Genomic DNA, 16,557 nt, shown 5'->3' with positions numbered 1-16,557 from the left:
GAAAAACAAACTGTTAATCCAGTACCACTAGAAATACAATATGTTAATCCAGTAACACTAGAAAAACAAACTGTTAATCCAGTACCACTAGAAATACAATATGTTAATCCAGTACCACTAGAAATACAATCTGTTAATCCAGTACCACTAGAAAAACAAACTGTTAATCCAGTACCACTAGAAATACAATCTGTTAATCCAGTACCACTAGAAATACAATCTGTTAATCCAGTACCACTAGAAATACAATCTGTTAGTCCAGTAACACTAGAAAAACAAACTGTTAATCCAGTACCACTAGAAATACAAACTGTTAATCCAGTACCACTAGAAATACAATCTGTTAATCCAGTAACACTAGAAAAACAAACTGTTAATCCAGTACCACTAGAAATACAATCTGTTAATCCAGTACCACTAGAAAAACAATCTGTTAATCCAGTACCACTAGAAATACAATCTGTTAATTCAATACCACTAGAAATACAATCTGTTAATCCGATACCACTAGAAATACAAACTGTTAATTCAATACCACTAGAAAAACAAACTGTTAATTCAGTACCACTAGAAATACAATCTGTTAATCCAGTAACACTAGAAATACAATCTGTTAATCCAGTAACACTAGAAAAACAAACTGTTAATCCAGTACCACTAGAAAAAACAAACTTTTAATCCAATGTCACTAGAAATACGTTGCTATTAATCAAGTACATGATGTGGGGCATCAGATACCATATTTTATATGAGTGAATTATATTTTTGACAGAATATGATCAAACGCATTATTTCATTTCAGAATAGATTTATGTCAATATACATTGCAAGTTAAACATGGGAAACTGGTTGAATTACAACATATACTGATTTCTTAGCATTGTATTAAAACTGTTTATTCACTGAATACCTTCACATTTCGAATCATATGCATTGACTCTTTAAAATAATAGAAATACATCTTAAATTTTATTTAGTTTCATCAAACTATTTTACAGAGGATACCAATTTGATCAATGTAGTAATGTTCTGAAATGCCATCCAAATAAGTCTCACACCACAATATAATTGCAGGCAATTTAAAGCAATATTCCTTCAGAACATGATAAGAATTGACACCCCTTAATATATGTGATCAAGAGCATGGAAAAACTAAACATTTCTAAAATGCAGTTAAATTTACCAATTTTCTATTGAAAAGTGTTATTCACATGTGGTGTGTCTGGTAAAATTCTTGGGAGAGCCACAAATAATGATAAGGCCTTATCTCTTACAAAGAAGGCTTGTTACAGTTTCATTATTTCACCACGTAGAAATAATCTGTCATATATTCGTCATGTTGCATAACAAAAATAAAAACCAAACAAACAAAACCCACCTCCAAAAAGCCAAAAAAAAAAAAAAAAAACATAAAAAAAATTGTGTTTTGCTTTGAAAATGATAAGTACGATAATGACTTGAACCTCTACGTTGACGATTGTGTGAGTCAGCGTACTTGGCGTGAGAACTTTGGTCAACGTACATCTGCAAAAGGCCATTGTATGTTTCAACATGTCAGCGCACTTTTTCTTTAAGTCACGTCAATAACGTTTAAAGAGATACTGCTGGTATCAATATATTCCACATATCTATGTTAAATTCTCAGAAAGTTCTAATAGAATTAAGATGGCTGTGTCTGAATCAGGTAGGCGTTATCTACGGAATTTTATTAACAAGACACCATACACCAGATGATAAAAGCTAAAAGTATGTGTACCAGTGTACATATATTACTGCTCAGAATATACATACATTTAAAATCAGTCAATATAAAGAAATATGAAATCGGTTAATTTCTTGATAGTTACCTCCACGGTTTTAACAATGAAGCCCTTTAGAACTTAGAACTATTGCAGTTAAGAAAACAACTGACAAGAAAATACCAACATGCCAACACAATCATAATCCAAACCCAAATTCAATCAAATTAGGACAAAATATAAATAAATGAAAGATTTATACGGATACTCATGAAAAGCTACAAGAGGAATAAGACCAGTTGTTTCGTAAGAGAAAGCCTTTTCTTCTTTATCGACGACCCCCACCATGTTAATCATGGTCAATACGAGTACGTTATTTCAAATGAGAGCAAGGTATATAAAAACGGAACCAACAGACAAACTAACAAGTACCAAGCACGCTTAGCTTCACATCACATAAAGAAATAGAATATTTTCCAATGAGATCACCATGGCGACCATAAAACATTCCCATAATCATTATCAACCTGCGTCATTTGAAACTTCGTTACGAGTTTGTTCGACAGCTGACAACTATTTGCACGCAAATTGTGATAACGTGAACAGGACATTGACTGTCGAATCAACTGCGACATGTGTACATTTAATTCAACTAATTATAATTTATCATTTAGCTCTACATTACTGAATTGAAAGGTGATTTTCACATGTATGTCTTCTATACAATGTTTATAGTACATACATTTATTATGAAAGTAATTAACCCATTTTAAAGTCACACAATATCTTATTAATTATATAGTAAAGTACAACATAAATACTAATCCGATCTATATTTGGTAATGTAACATTTAGAAGAGCTTGGCATGTTAAAGTTATTGATGATTCGTCAGCTTCAAATAATAAGTGAAACAAAATGACAATAGAGCGCCGTTTTACATGCACATCTGATATCAATAAGACGTTGTATGTAATACTTTATCTATAATTAAAGGTGCTAATCACTTATATGACCTTCATATACTATTTGACCTAAGTTGAAAGTCGGTGAAGAAATATGTGACCGAACAGCTGGTACTGTGACACAGACTGATGAGGACAAAAGGTTTTCTTCCCTGTTCGTGTTTCTCGTATTACGGAAATGTTTGACCTCTGCAAAATGAAATCACCTGATTGGTTGTTTGAATCTGAATCTGTCCATTTGCTAGTTGTCTGCACATATGGTTTCGACCCACGCTTACTCTAAACAGATAAGGCATCACCAAACTGATTTAGGACAAGGAAGTGAACCCACTTGTGTCTTTCGACCTACACAACATACTTAACATCGATAAGACATCATCCTACTGATTGCTGACAGGATAAGGTTTCTACTTGTGTTCCATCGACTCCGCTTTCTTCGATCAGTTTAAGCATCGTTATTTTGAAGTAGGACAAGGAGATGTACCTACTTTTGTCCAATATATCAACATGTATTTCTTTGATACGAAAACAAGTTTATCAGTTTTTATCCGATTATATATATATCAGCATGCACTGTTTATGATATTCTGTTTTCTGCATTATACTGCAATTCGGTTAATTTCGAAGTCGGAATAAGACTGCAGATTATATATTGCAGAAATAAAATCACTAGAGAAAGCAATAGTCCCTTACATGGTTTATCGAATAATATATCCCTTATGCATCAAGCTTTGGGTGACAGAACATTTTACTACAACTAGCAAAGAGATCAACAACATATACTACATAAGATATCAATAACATGAGCAGTAATGATAATGACAAGTTGCAGGTTGAATATAACCTTGTTTTTGCAGACATAAATTAGCAAAATAAAAGAAAACGTTGAACCAAACATCATTATAAAACAATGCACTATATATATATTTAACGTAAATATAGAAGATATTATGAAATGTTGAATTAATTATTAATTAATTAATCATCTATACTCAAGTGTTAGTATTGCATTCAAGTTATGGTCATACGTAATAATTAACGATGTAATCCTGAATTTACACGAGATACATGGCATTTAATCTCTTTCATTTTATCTAATTTATCCAGAAAAAAACCTATGCTTGGAAGGCAAGTGAAATAGTCCTGTGCAATGACAATATTTCCCTGACTCACGGGCAAAATTTTGCGTTTGGCACTGACACCAGAATCCTTTAATTCAGATAGCACATTTTAGATAAGTATGTCTACATGGCAGAGAAAATGACTTGTTGTAATGCTAGAGACTTAAAATGTTGGAAACCTATGTCATAATTAATGAATTAATAGATGAGGAGGTACACTTTTATATAATGGACTTCCAAACTTTCAATATTAGATGATTGCAAGAATGATGTGAACATTGCATTCTGGGTAACGGTAAATCTCTCCATTAATGTCCACTTGCAAAAGATTGTTCTTAAGACAACACACCTAATAATATGTTTTAATACAATTAATTAGATGTAGCATGACCATATGATTGACTTAACTGTATGGCACAGCACTTTTGACATCGTCAGTTGTCGTCAGTTCTTGCTAGAATGAGATACTATTTTTTTTCTCTTTACACGCATTACTAAGGCAAAACATTACAATTTTGAAAGCGGGATGCAGTTGTCGATTTCATATATTTTGTTTTCACTACACGTCGGACACAAACACACAAATTATCAAGTACGATGGGTTCTCCCAAATACATACACAATATATATATATATATATTTAAATATAAGTTAAAACACTGGAAAACACAGATGTTTTACATATTTACATAGAAAGTTCTTGTTTTTCACATATATCTAAATGTTCGTTTAACTTAATTTGACGATATTGTGGTGCATTTATATGTTGTTTATGTACACGTACGCGAGCTTACAAGGTGTTGCTCGTTTCCCCAATGTAAAATTCCTTGCAACCAGGGCATGTTATCACATCAATTACATTTTTTGTATAACATAACATATTACAGGTTATGTTGAACTCCTTTGTTCCGAATTTAAAGGACTTCCCTTCCATTATATACTCGCATGTACCATAGCGCGTGGATTTTTACACTTAACCACTTTATATTCTTGCTGTTCTTAATACTTTGATTTGTACAAGATCCGCTTCAAACATTTTGGTTGTCTTTTACTATTGATAAGTTCGGCCTCTGCAAATACATCCTTAATTTGTTCATCCTGTTTCAGTATCTCATTTAAACTGTTTACTGTTCGACTTAAGTTTTTATTTCTTGGGTTATGTCTCGAAACGAATGGAATTATTAGTGAGCTATCTTTTTCGTTTTCTCTGGGTTGTAATAATGCTGTCCTGTTAAGTTCTTCAGCTCTTTTTATGCCATCTTCTATTATTTTTTTGGGTAATGTTGTAGATTCAAAAACGTTTAGAGTTCGTTGAGACGTTCCCCTTTGACTTGTTCGCTGACAATGGTAATGATCCTTCGTGTCTAGCTGTACGGGATTGCACGTGCCATGTGTCCTGGATGGCAAGATCCAAAAAGTAAATATTGAAGAGTGTCCGTTGGTTTATGATAGATGTCAATAACAATTTTGTCATTTTGCTTTTTCACATGTATATCTAAAATGGAATTTGTTTATCGTTATATGTATATCGTCGTCTCCTAGGTTTAACTATATAGGCCGTCGGAATCACTGAGGAGTCGTAAGAAAACTTTTGTACTGAGCGAAGATTATATAATATATGTGACAAAGTAACAAAACATGTTGTATTTTTCTTCGCATGCTTTATGGGAATCTGATGGATTATATGGAAAGTGCAATCCAAAAATCGAGCGAAGGGGATAGTTGAACAGAGGCGGGTCAGGGACGTCTTTAAACCACACAAAAACGTTCTTTTATGACCAAGGATGTGCAATAATTAGGTTTTCATGATGTATCATTCATATCTTCATACCAGGATATGTGTTTAAAATAAAATAAACTATGACAGCCTTGATTATCAACAGTAAACGTCAAATATATTTACAGGTAGATTGTATGTAAATGAAAACTATTGATACTGCTTTGTTAAGATTTTCATATTTAAAATCACATGCATTTACACGGACAACAAAATTCAGAACAATACAGAGAAATAGTTTATTTTATTTACGTAAACAATCTACACGATAAGATGACCAACGAAAGATGGATAGTCCGCACCATTGGCATAGGCACCTTTGCCACTGAGATGCCTGACCCATACCCTGTCTCCAGCTGACAATTCCACCATACTAACACACGTTCCCATGGTCTGGTTTGATTGACTAGCCCTTCCGTAGCACAAGTCCACACCATTTCGAACCATTTCAAATTCCAGATAATTGCCGTCGGACGACCACATGGTAGCGATGAATTCGTAAGCACCTCCTACTGGCGCCCGGAAGAGACCAGTAAATGAATCATACCCATTACCAACATTGGTGATAACGTCTTCATAGGCTATAATCTGATTGGTTCCAATAGGGTAAATGGAATTCTGAAGTCTGGCATGGAACACCACAGGACCATCACATGCTGTCGAATAAAATAAAAAGGAATTCTGTTAAAAATAAGTTGTTTCATAGGTTAAAAATAATGACAGTATGATGCAGTTTAATTCATTGTGTGGCTTTGCTGTATTTTACATAACTGTGCCAAAAGGTTATACTCGCAAATCAAATCAGCGTTTTCAAAGATGTATTTTTAAAATGCATGACTTTTTAAACCCGTTTTAGTGTAATGGCATAACAAAGCATCAGAATATGAAACCATTGTAGTATTCAGGTTTCATTTAATATATATCTAAACATACATCATACGATAAATCAACAGTCAAATTTTAAGTGAAATTGAGACAAGGCCTACTTACTCAATGCCTGTCTCCTTTGATGATCATTGCCTCTTACTGTAAAATCTGATGACGTTGCCAACTCATTTAGAAGATCATTATAAATGATTTTTTGACCATTAAGTTGTTGTTTGAGATTATCATTTAATGCTTCCAACTTTTCTATTCTTTCTCTTATAACGTATTCCTCATTTTCTTTCCAGTTCCCCACTACTGTTGTTAAAAGGGCGGCCAAACACCATGCTGCTGTCTTGGAAGCCATGTTTGATTAATATCATTGACACAAAAACATATATTGACCTCAGGTTTTGTCCTGACTTGAACCTTATCTTTGTCTACAAACCTCTATTTCAGATCGAGGTCATGTTTTAAGTATGGAGTACTTGGAACTCCAAAAAAGTTTACTTACAGCTCTGTAGACAAGACAGTAGGGTAACATGCTGAATTTTAGTCTTTGTCTTACTATCCTTTTATTGGTAACAGTGTCTATCGCCTTTGGTAGATCAAATGAAGATCGGTTGAGCAAACTTGAAGCCCAGCTTGAGAAGGTTACTACAGAGTTGAAGGAGATAAAGACGCAATGTCCATGGTATCTCAACTCTTCATATACAGGCGAGGGAAAGTTCTACGGTAATATATTCAAACTTTTGTTCACATATCATCGTCAATGCTTTTGATAAGATTGCGAACACAACAAAGTTCAATAACCAACTATTGTAAATGTACAAGTGTATGCAAAATCAAAGATAAATTTGTATTTATCTTTACAAGCAAGTTTCCTGCCGATGATTACATAGTTAACAAAAAGTCTTTATATCAATTTCATATTACAGAGACAAGAGCCACTACTCCTTTCGTGGCATTCGCAGCAACTATCTACAGAGACATGACACCAATAGCTTCCAACGAGGTCATCATCTTCGACAACGTCATTACACAAGTAGGTGGAGGATACGACCCGTTCATTGGCCGTTTTCAGACTCCAGTGGCCGGATACTATCATTTCGTCGTCACTATTTTGTCTTATCAAACACACTACATTGAAATTGAGCTTGTTCGTGATGGTACACTGCTCTGTCGGGCTCGGGCGTCCCAGACATACAACGGTATGGGTGCATGTTCTTCCAATGTGTACCTGAGAGTTGGTAGTGATGTATGGGTCCGCCATAAGTCTTCAAGTGGTGACTATGTTCACGGGCAATACTTCCCGTCCTTCACTGGTCATCTTATAAAGGCTGATTAAACCTTCATTAGTTTGTTTTCGTAATTTTTTTTGGACTTAATGATCATATCTGGTGAAGGAAAATACCAACATGGCAACATTTTCATAATTCAAATTCAAATTCCATAACACTAAGGCAAAATATGTACAAAAGACAGATTTACACGGAGACTCCTGAAAAAGTACAGGTGAATGATTCCAGGTATTCAGGAAGAATAAGCGTCTTCTGCTCCATCGACGTCACCCGCAATGTTAAGATTGGTCAATCCAAGTTAGTAATGTCACGTTCTCAATTGAGAACAAGGTATACAACAACGGAACAAACTAACAAGCATCCAGCTTCTTGTCACACAAAGAAATAAAATATTTCTCAATGAGATTACTATGGCGACCATAAAACTTCCCTTTAATTTTTATCAACCTTTTCATGAAGGTTATTACTAGGCATTTTCTGTAAATTGTATATCACCTGAATGGCCAGCGATAAGCTCGATATACAAATACATCTAGTCTTATTTTTCCGTCCTTGTAAAATATCACTTTCATCATATTTTAGCACTTCTGTTTGTAAACATAAGTTAGATTAGATAGAAACTCAGGTCAGTTTGGGTTTCACTAATTGAAATCCTTGGTATGACCGGATTATCTAGATATACTAGAAAAAACATGCGAATATAAAAGACATTTTCAAAAATGTAAGAAATGTTAAATGGAGTGCATGTACCACGTCAATAAATATGAATGCGTTATCCATGTGTTCTTAGTCAGCTAAAATCCATCAGTGATTGTACAGGGTAATCAAAAGTGTGGAAATATCTGTAAATTGTAAAAATCGAAATTCGCCTTAAATATTGATAAACAGAATGTAAGCTGTACTTCCGTTATGATCAATAGCATATCTGAGTTTTAACATCCAACTGCTTTACATTGTTTTAAAGTAAATGACCTATTTCTGCTAATTGATTTTTAAAACAACGCAAAATAAGCATGCAGGTTTGTGGCAAATCTCAAGAACTTTATCCTTGCTTGTAATGATACTCATTATTTGTGAAAGTTCTCCGAAAATAAATATGAGGTGAAATGAAATTAAAATCACATACATCTATGAAGGAAATTTAATTTATTATGAAAATAAAATTGACAACACTCTTTAACGTTTCCATAAACGGGCAGGTACTGAGTAAAAATAGTAAAATGATTCAAGTGAATCAACAATAGTAATTAATCGAAAGCATTTGATATCGGGAATCTCACTTCTAAGCTAAGGCATGCTTATAATGCAATTCGCATAGGACGTGAAGCGAGTGTGAAGTAATTCAACAACAAACAACTATTCTTCCAGGTATATTTCTAGCATTTCTGATATTTCTTGGAATTAATATACAAAAGCAGTAGATAGCTGATCGTGAATAGGCGACTGCTCAGAATATTTGAGCCTGTTACCAAAGTCCATTTTCAGTGTCGGATACCTATATGATTTTAAGATTTTTCAAAAACAAATCGTAAGGTCGATACACATAAACGTTAAGGAAACAATCTTTCTGTATCTGTTATATAACGATTGTGGTAAAACTCCCTCTTATTTTGGTTGTTAGTAGATGGTAATTATCAAGATCGATACAATTATTCTCAATCATTATTGTAAATATATACTCAAATTAAAATGATCTTTAAATTTGAACTTTATGTTTAAATGTTGTTAACACAATTTAGAAAATAAAGGTAAAGAAATACTTTTCTAATGTCATTTCCTCACCAACTTTCAGAAAAGCATTCCGTTTATGCATAGGTTATTCAAAATAATACTGCTTTCTACTAATTTGCCTGGAATTGGCAAATACATCATCAAAACTGCCTTTCATTGAATAGAAATATCAAAATTAACCAAATGCTAAGAAATGTAAGTAAATATATGAAACATTGTTGAATTTCTTTTACACGTTTTGAACTTCGGGCTGAAAGAAATGTTAAACCATCTGATCAAAACGTCTTTTTCTAAACATATTGTGTCCGATTTAAGACTATAGGATGGATTTCCATCTTGGTGGTGTCTTTGGTGCCAAAAGGATTCCCTGAATGGTTATTTACACACGATAACCTAGCCAACCTCAGCGACATCTTACATGTTGTATCAGGATCATTAGGATCAGCGACAATAATTAGTCAAGCAGTTCTTAATCCAACAGCAAGCGAGCCTTGACGACCGCTCATAATACGGCGAATGGACGAAAGTGTACACTCAGCTTTCAAACTGTAACGAGGCAGTTTAGTACTAAAAGTACTCTTATACGACAGCGAGTTTGAGGTACTCTGCGTCGTTTTTTTTCTAACGAAACACGAGTTATGAGTGTGATACTGGTGAGTTTAGAAAAACCGTCTCCTAGTGTTCAAGAGATATTTGTATATATCATCTGAGTACCATTACTGGAAACATCAGTATTGTTCTGAATTCGAACTAAAAGTCGATGAAACTATGGCAAAATATGCACAAAAGAAAGACTTAAAGGTGAATCTCGGAAACAGTGCAACGAGAATAATACTATGGAAGCAGTACACTGTTTCTCGGTGTGGCCAAAGGTGATATATTTGTTCATTAGGTTACCCCATTGTTCTTGATTTTAAAACAGGTCTACAGAAATAAATTTCTTCTATAAAGTTGTGGTGTTAGGTTGAAATTAGCAGTATTTTTTCATTTGTAGCATTTTTAGAGATGGTAACCATGGCAATCACAGAAATCAGTCATGTAAGGATGTATTTTCATAACCAAACTGCTATACCTGTATACCTCAAACATGACCAATGATTTCAGAAAAAAAATGCAAATTGACTGTTTCCTGCTACCTATGTAGCGCCATGGATGAGAAGTTATTTTCGGTGAATAACACATGCTTTGATTCATGTTGGTTGGTTCCTATACAGCATTGGAATTAATTTCATTAACTCTTCATTTATCTTTGTGGCCATCACACTTACATAAAAGGATATATGTTTAAACAGAAAATAAACTATGACAGTCTTGATTATCAAAATGATGAACATACAATGCTGATCAATAATTACAGATATATCGTCTTGCTATTTCATTTTTTCAACACTTTTAATATCGCTTTCATTTACACTACCAACAAATTATAGAACAATAAGTGGAAAGACAGTTTGTTTATTTTGTTTACGTAAATAATTTATACGATAAGATGACCAACGAAAGATGGATAGTCCGCACCGTTGGCATAGGTACCCCTGCCACTGAGATGCCTGACCCATACCCTGTCTCCAGCTGACAATTCCACCATACTAACACACGTTCCCATGGTCTGGTTTGATTGACTAGCCCTTCCGTAGCACAAGTCCACACCATTTCGAACCATTTCAAATTCCAGATAATTGCCGTCGGACGACCACATGGTAGCGACGAATTCGTAAGCTCCCCCTACTGGCGCCCGGAAGAGACCAGTAAATGAATCATACCCATTACCAACATTGGTGACAACGTCTTCATAGGCAATAATCTGATTGGTTCCAATAGGGTAAATGGAATTCTGAAGTCTGGCATGGAACACCACAGGACCATCACATGCTGTCGAATAAAATGAAAAACAAATTTGGAAATTCAAACACAGTTGATATATTTGAAGATATTAAAAATGGAAGCCAAAAACAAGAACCACCCCTCCCCCCCCCTGAATCTCTGAAAAGCAAGCTTTTATGCAGTTTATCATTATCAACTGATCATCATTATTGTTGATCATTATTATCGATGTTATATCCTATTTTCCATGCAGATGGTAAACAAAAGATAAGTAAAAAAAAAAAAAAAAAAGAAGATGTACTTACTCAATGACTGTCTCTTTTGATGATCATTGTCCCTTACTGTAAAATCCGATGACGTTGCCAACTCATTTAGAAGATCATTATAAACGATTTTTTGACCATTAAGTTGTTGTTTGAGATTATCATTTAATGCTTCCAACTTTTCTATTCTCTCTCTAATTAAGTTTTCTTCATTTTCCATACAGTTTACTCCTACTACCACTAAAACTGCGACACAGCACCAAATCGCTGTATAGGAAGCCATGTTGATAGGTATTATTGAAATGTAACACATATGTATATTGACCTCTGGTTTAGTCCAGACTTAAACCTTATCTCTGCATACGCCTACTTCAGATCGAGGCCGTGGTGTCAGCGTCACCTGCTCGACTCATTAGTGCTTGATGTAACTTCACTGAGAACTTTGTTGACAGCAGGGAGACATGGCAACTTATAGTCTTTGTGTTAAGGTTTTAATTGTACTGGTTACGTTGACAAGTGTCTTTGGTAGACTTTCAAATGAAGATCGACTTAGCAAACTTGAAGCTCAGCTGGAGAAGGTTACTGCAGAGCTGAATGAGATCAAGGCGCAATGTCCATGTTCTCAGGGAGACAACTCGTCTCACACAGATGTAGGAAGGTTTCGTGGTAATGTATTTAATCATTTGTTAATATGTTGCGATAAATGAATGTTTCTATGATGTGAAATTCTACAATTCAATAATATACAATATATGACAAGAAATACAGATATATTTGTCAAACAATGCATTTCGTTTAATACATATTGATATGAACCTAGAATACGGTTAATATTTCAAAAGTTCCGACTGATAGAAACCGTGTTCAGAAGAAGTAAAATCCTGTTACTAGACACTTTAACCCGTTTTATCATGCGTACTTCAATCTACATTATGTTATAACGAGTGTATCCCACATTTATCAAGTAAAAGGTGTAACCATGTTCGGATTACATGCTTCAGAACAAACTTTATATTATTGCAAATTAGCTTCGTTTTTCGTTGAATAAATATAAGACATTTATCATATTTATAATATTTATGAAAATGTAAACTGCAGACCTCATATATCCTAACACCTCTGTCGTCCACAGAATTGTGCTCAAGCTACAATTTTAACACCTATAAATTTATAATGATTTTTGATGGCTATTTACCGCATGCAACTGCCTTTCGTTTTACCCTTATGTTACACTGGCTTTCAATATTTGCTGCAGACTCGTATATATATATCTCGCCCATATGTATGAAATTAAAATATGGAATATTCAAGTCTATGTACAGATTCTATGTATTACAGAGACAAGAGCCACTACTCCTTTCGTGGCATTCGCAGCAACTATTTACAGTGACATGACGCCAATAGCTTCCAACGAAGTCATCATCTTCGACAATGTCATCACAAAAGTAGGCGGAGGATACGACCCGTTCATTGGCCGTTTCATGGCTCCAGTGGCTGGATACTATCATTTCGTCGTCACTATTATGTCTTATCAAACACACTACATTGAAATTGAGCTTGTTCGTGACGGTACATTGCTCTGTCGGGCCCGGGCGTCCCAGACATACAACGCTATGGGAACCTGTGCTTCCAATGTGCACTTAAACATCGGTAGTGATGTATGGGTTCGCCATAGATCGTCAAGTGGTGACTATATCCGCGGGCAGTACTTCCCATCATTCACTGGCCACCTTATTAAAGCTGATTAGAACTCAAAGCATTTGCTTTAATTCTTTTTTGTCTTTATATATTTGAAGTAACCCAGCATGTCAACTTAAAAACAAATTGGAATTTTAACATTTTGAATAAGAAAATGTATATTAACCAGAACACTTGTTCTCATTCTTCTTGGTGTTATTTACTTAATTATGAGATAAAAGATTAGATGGATTTTCCTTAGATATTATAATTTCAGTGAAGTTCTTATTTATAATCTAATGTCGGACGAAATCTCCTGTTCTTAACATCAGTGACATTTCCATTTCACACTTTAACATTAGTACATGCAGATTCGGTTGTGGTTAACACTCTTTTTATTAATTTCTATGTTAAGAGCCGTCAAATTAAGCGGCTGAAATAGAACGAAAGACAAAACATTATGAAATAGCATTTTTAAACACATAATAACATTTCACAAAACGTTTATACCAAACCAATATAAATCCATTATACAGTTTACATTTATCTGATACTAGAAGCCTGGTATGTGGATAATCTTAATTCGTTTAAAATAAACAGAAGAAAGAATACTCAGAGACTCATGAAAAGGAATAAGTTCAAGTGTTCAGGAAGAGAAAGCGTCTTATGCTTCATCGATGACGTCCGGTATGTAAGTTTTAGCCTATAGTTAATTTCCCAATGAGGTTTCTGCAACTACCGAAAACTCCCCTGTAACTATCACCAACCTGAATCTCTCGAAGCCCTGTATTATGACTTTGTATGACACTTGCTGACACCTTCCACGAAATTAATAGTACTGGACTAAAAGCCTTAAAATATCAAATCAATTGCGACATGTAAATGCTATTGGTTGTGGGTGCATGAACGTTGTTATTTTTAGAAATGAAAAAATCACAATATGGAAATTGAAAATCCCCAGGCTTCTCATATAGCTTGTTGGAAAGTTGTCACTGTCGGGTTCGTTGTGGGAAAAGATAAACGACTGATGTAGAAGAGTCTGTCGTGTCCTAGATTTCCAATTCTGGTGGGTACAAACGATGACCATTGTCATCAAAATATCTTGTTATTTATATACAATGCATCATCAATATATTTAAAAGTGAAATTGAGTGCCTTCGCAAGGTCTTCATAACCTCTTTTGATCAGCTCCTCGTTAAATCAACACTCCTTTGAAAACGAAAACAAGTCAGTCAAGAAAAGGTAGGCTTATAATCTGTTTGATGATCTTACTGCAAAACTCAACGAAAGATTGTCAACAAGAAATCCGATCACTTTTTTATTCCATCCTTGGTAGATTTCGTTTGATTTGACGTACTTTTCAAAAGTTACGCTCTAGTAGATTAATCTTCTTGGAAAAGAAAGCTCGCATAACAAGGAGGTTTTCCTTTAGTTTGGAATGGTTTACAGGGGTGAACAGAGTTAAAAATCAAAAGTTCTAAGGAAGAGGGGGATGTTAAAATATTGGTCATATGCCCTTTCGAGTTCTCTAAAGCCATCTGTCATTATTTCCTTTTTCTAGAGAAGACAGAATCATAGTAAGACTGTAACCCTTGTTTGATAGAACTAAGAATGATAGTAAGAAGATCCGACAAAAGGTTTTGTGAAACAACAAGACGACCGAAAATTAAAAACACCGTTGAAAGGGATTCTGGAGCAGTCTAGGAGTCCAATATAAATACAATAGACTACCATCACTAGACAAGGAGTTCAATATAAATACAGGAGGCTACCATCACTAGACAAGGAGTTCGATATAAATACAGGAGGCTACCGTCACTAGACAAGGAGTCCAGTATAAATACAGGAGGCTACCATCACTAGACAAGGAGATCAATATAAATATAGGAGGCTACCGTCACTAGACAAGGAGTTCGATATAAATACAGGAGACTACCGTCACTAGACAAGGAGTTCAATATAAATACAGGAGACTACCATCACTAGACAAGGAGTTCGATATAAATACAGGAGGCTACCATCACTAGACAAGGAGTCCAGTATAAATACAGGAGGCTACCATCACTAGACAAGGAGTTCAAGGTAAATACAAGAGGCTACCGTCACTAGACAAGGAGTCCAATATACATACAGGAGGCTACCATCACTAGACAAGGAGTTCGATATAAATACAGGAGGCTACCATCACTAGACAAGGAGTTCGATATAAATACAGGAGGCTACCATCACTAGACAAGGAGTTCGATATAAATACAGGAGGCTACCATCACTAGACAAGGAGTTCGATATAAATACAGGAGGCTACCATCACTAAACAAGCATTTCGATATAAATACAAGAGGCTACCATCACTAGACAAGGAGTTCGATATAAATACAGGAGGCTACCGTCACTAGACAAGGAGTCCAATATAAATACAGGAGACTACCATCACTAGACAAGGAGTTCGATATAAATACAGGAGGCTACCATCACTAGACAAGGAGTTAGATATAAATACAGGAGGCTACCGTCACTAGACAAGGAGTCCAATATAAATACAGGAGACTACCATCACTAGACAAGGAGTTCGATATAAATACAGGAGGCTACCATCACTAGACAAGGAGTTAGATATAAATACAGGAGGCTACCGTCACTAGACAAGGAGTCCAATATAAATACAGGAGACTACCATCACTAGACAAGGAGTTCAATATAAATATAGGAGGCTACCGTCACTAGACAAGGAGTCCAGTATAAATTTAGGAGACTACCATCACTAGACAAGGAGATCGATATAAATACAGGAGGCTACCATCACTAGACAATATTTATTTTTTTTATAATTTGGCATGGTAAGGCAGCATTTCTTAGAAAAAAATTAATAAAATAAAAAAAATGGGGTTTCCTTCGTTATCTTTATCTGCAGTCAAGGATCAAGGTACTTAATGACTTATCTACAGTCACAATGAAATATCTATTTTGTAAATCGTTAATAGAAGATTAAAAATTGTGACAAAATAATTGTGTTTTATTTTCATTCTAGATATCAATCTCTATTTTTATAATGAGAAACCAAATGGGTTTAGCTCATTCTGAAAGTAAATCCAACATATCATGCAGTCGATTTACCCGCTCTCTGGTACAGTTTTCTTCGAAATCCGTGAAATATTGTAGTTAATTGCTTCCTCTAACGCGACCTTCCTTCATTAGTAAATATAACATTGTTGCAGCCGAGATATCTATGAAAAAATGCAAGAAATGACACTGACAAGTAATTTGTAATGAATTACAGTATTTAAACTATTGACAACT

The 16,557-nt window shown here is 34.7% G+C and overlaps 4 protein-coding genes across 4 annotated transcripts; 2 read left to right on the top strand and 2 right to left on the bottom strand.

Moving 5' to 3' along the window:
* Nucleotides 1-5,861: 5,861 nt before the first annotated feature.
* Nucleotides 5,862-6,831, bottom strand: LOC132546861 (C1q-related factor-like). The gene is made up of 2 exons (XM_060210587.1): nt 6,591-6,831; nt 5,862-6,256 (listed from the first exon to the last, which is right to left on the bottom strand). Exons 1-2 carry the CDS (start codon nt 6,829-6,831, stop codon nt 5,862-5,864), a joined length of 636 nt encoding a protein of 211 aa, XP_060066570.1.
* A 175-nt stretch (nt 6,832-7,006) lies between these two features.
* LOC132546804 (complement C1q-like protein 4) lies at nt 7,007-7,812 on the top strand. Its single transcript, XM_060210519.1, has 2 exons — nt 7,007-7,199; nt 7,403-7,812. The coding sequence occupies exons 1-2, from the start codon at nt 7,007-7,009 to the stop codon at nt 7,810-7,812; spliced, it is 603 nt and encodes a 200-aa protein (XP_060066502.1).
* Nucleotides 7,813-10,955: 3,143 nt separating this feature from the next.
* Nucleotides 10,956-11,866, bottom strand: LOC132546803 (C1q-related factor-like). The gene is made up of 2 exons (XM_060210518.1): nt 11,626-11,866; nt 10,956-11,368 (listed from the first exon to the last, which is right to left on the bottom strand). Exons 1-2 carry the CDS (start codon nt 11,864-11,866, stop codon nt 10,974-10,976), a joined length of 636 nt encoding a protein of 211 aa, XP_060066501.1. The 3' UTR covers nt 10,956-10,973.
* A 178-nt stretch (nt 11,867-12,044) lies between these two features.
* LOC132546857 (complement C1q subcomponent subunit A-like) lies at nt 12,045-13,339 on the top strand. Its single transcript, XM_060210584.1, has 2 exons — nt 12,045-12,249; nt 12,922-13,339. The coding sequence occupies exons 1-2, from the start codon at nt 12,045-12,047 to the stop codon at nt 13,329-13,331; spliced, it is 615 nt and encodes a 204-aa protein (XP_060066567.1). The 3' UTR covers nt 13,332-13,339.
* The last annotated feature ends 3,218 nt before the right edge of the window (nt 13,340-16,557 follow it).

Source organism: Ylistrum balloti, unplaced genomic scaffold (genome assembly GCF_031769215.1).
Source record: "Ylistrum balloti isolate Yb309-2 unplaced genomic scaffold, AGI_CSIRO_Ybal_v1 Utg369916, whole genome shotgun sequence".
Classification (NCBI taxonomy): domain Eukaryota; kingdom Metazoa; phylum Mollusca; class Bivalvia; order Pectinida; family Pectinidae; genus Ylistrum; species Ylistrum balloti.
This window is presented reverse-complemented; position numbering and strand designations above follow the sequence as displayed.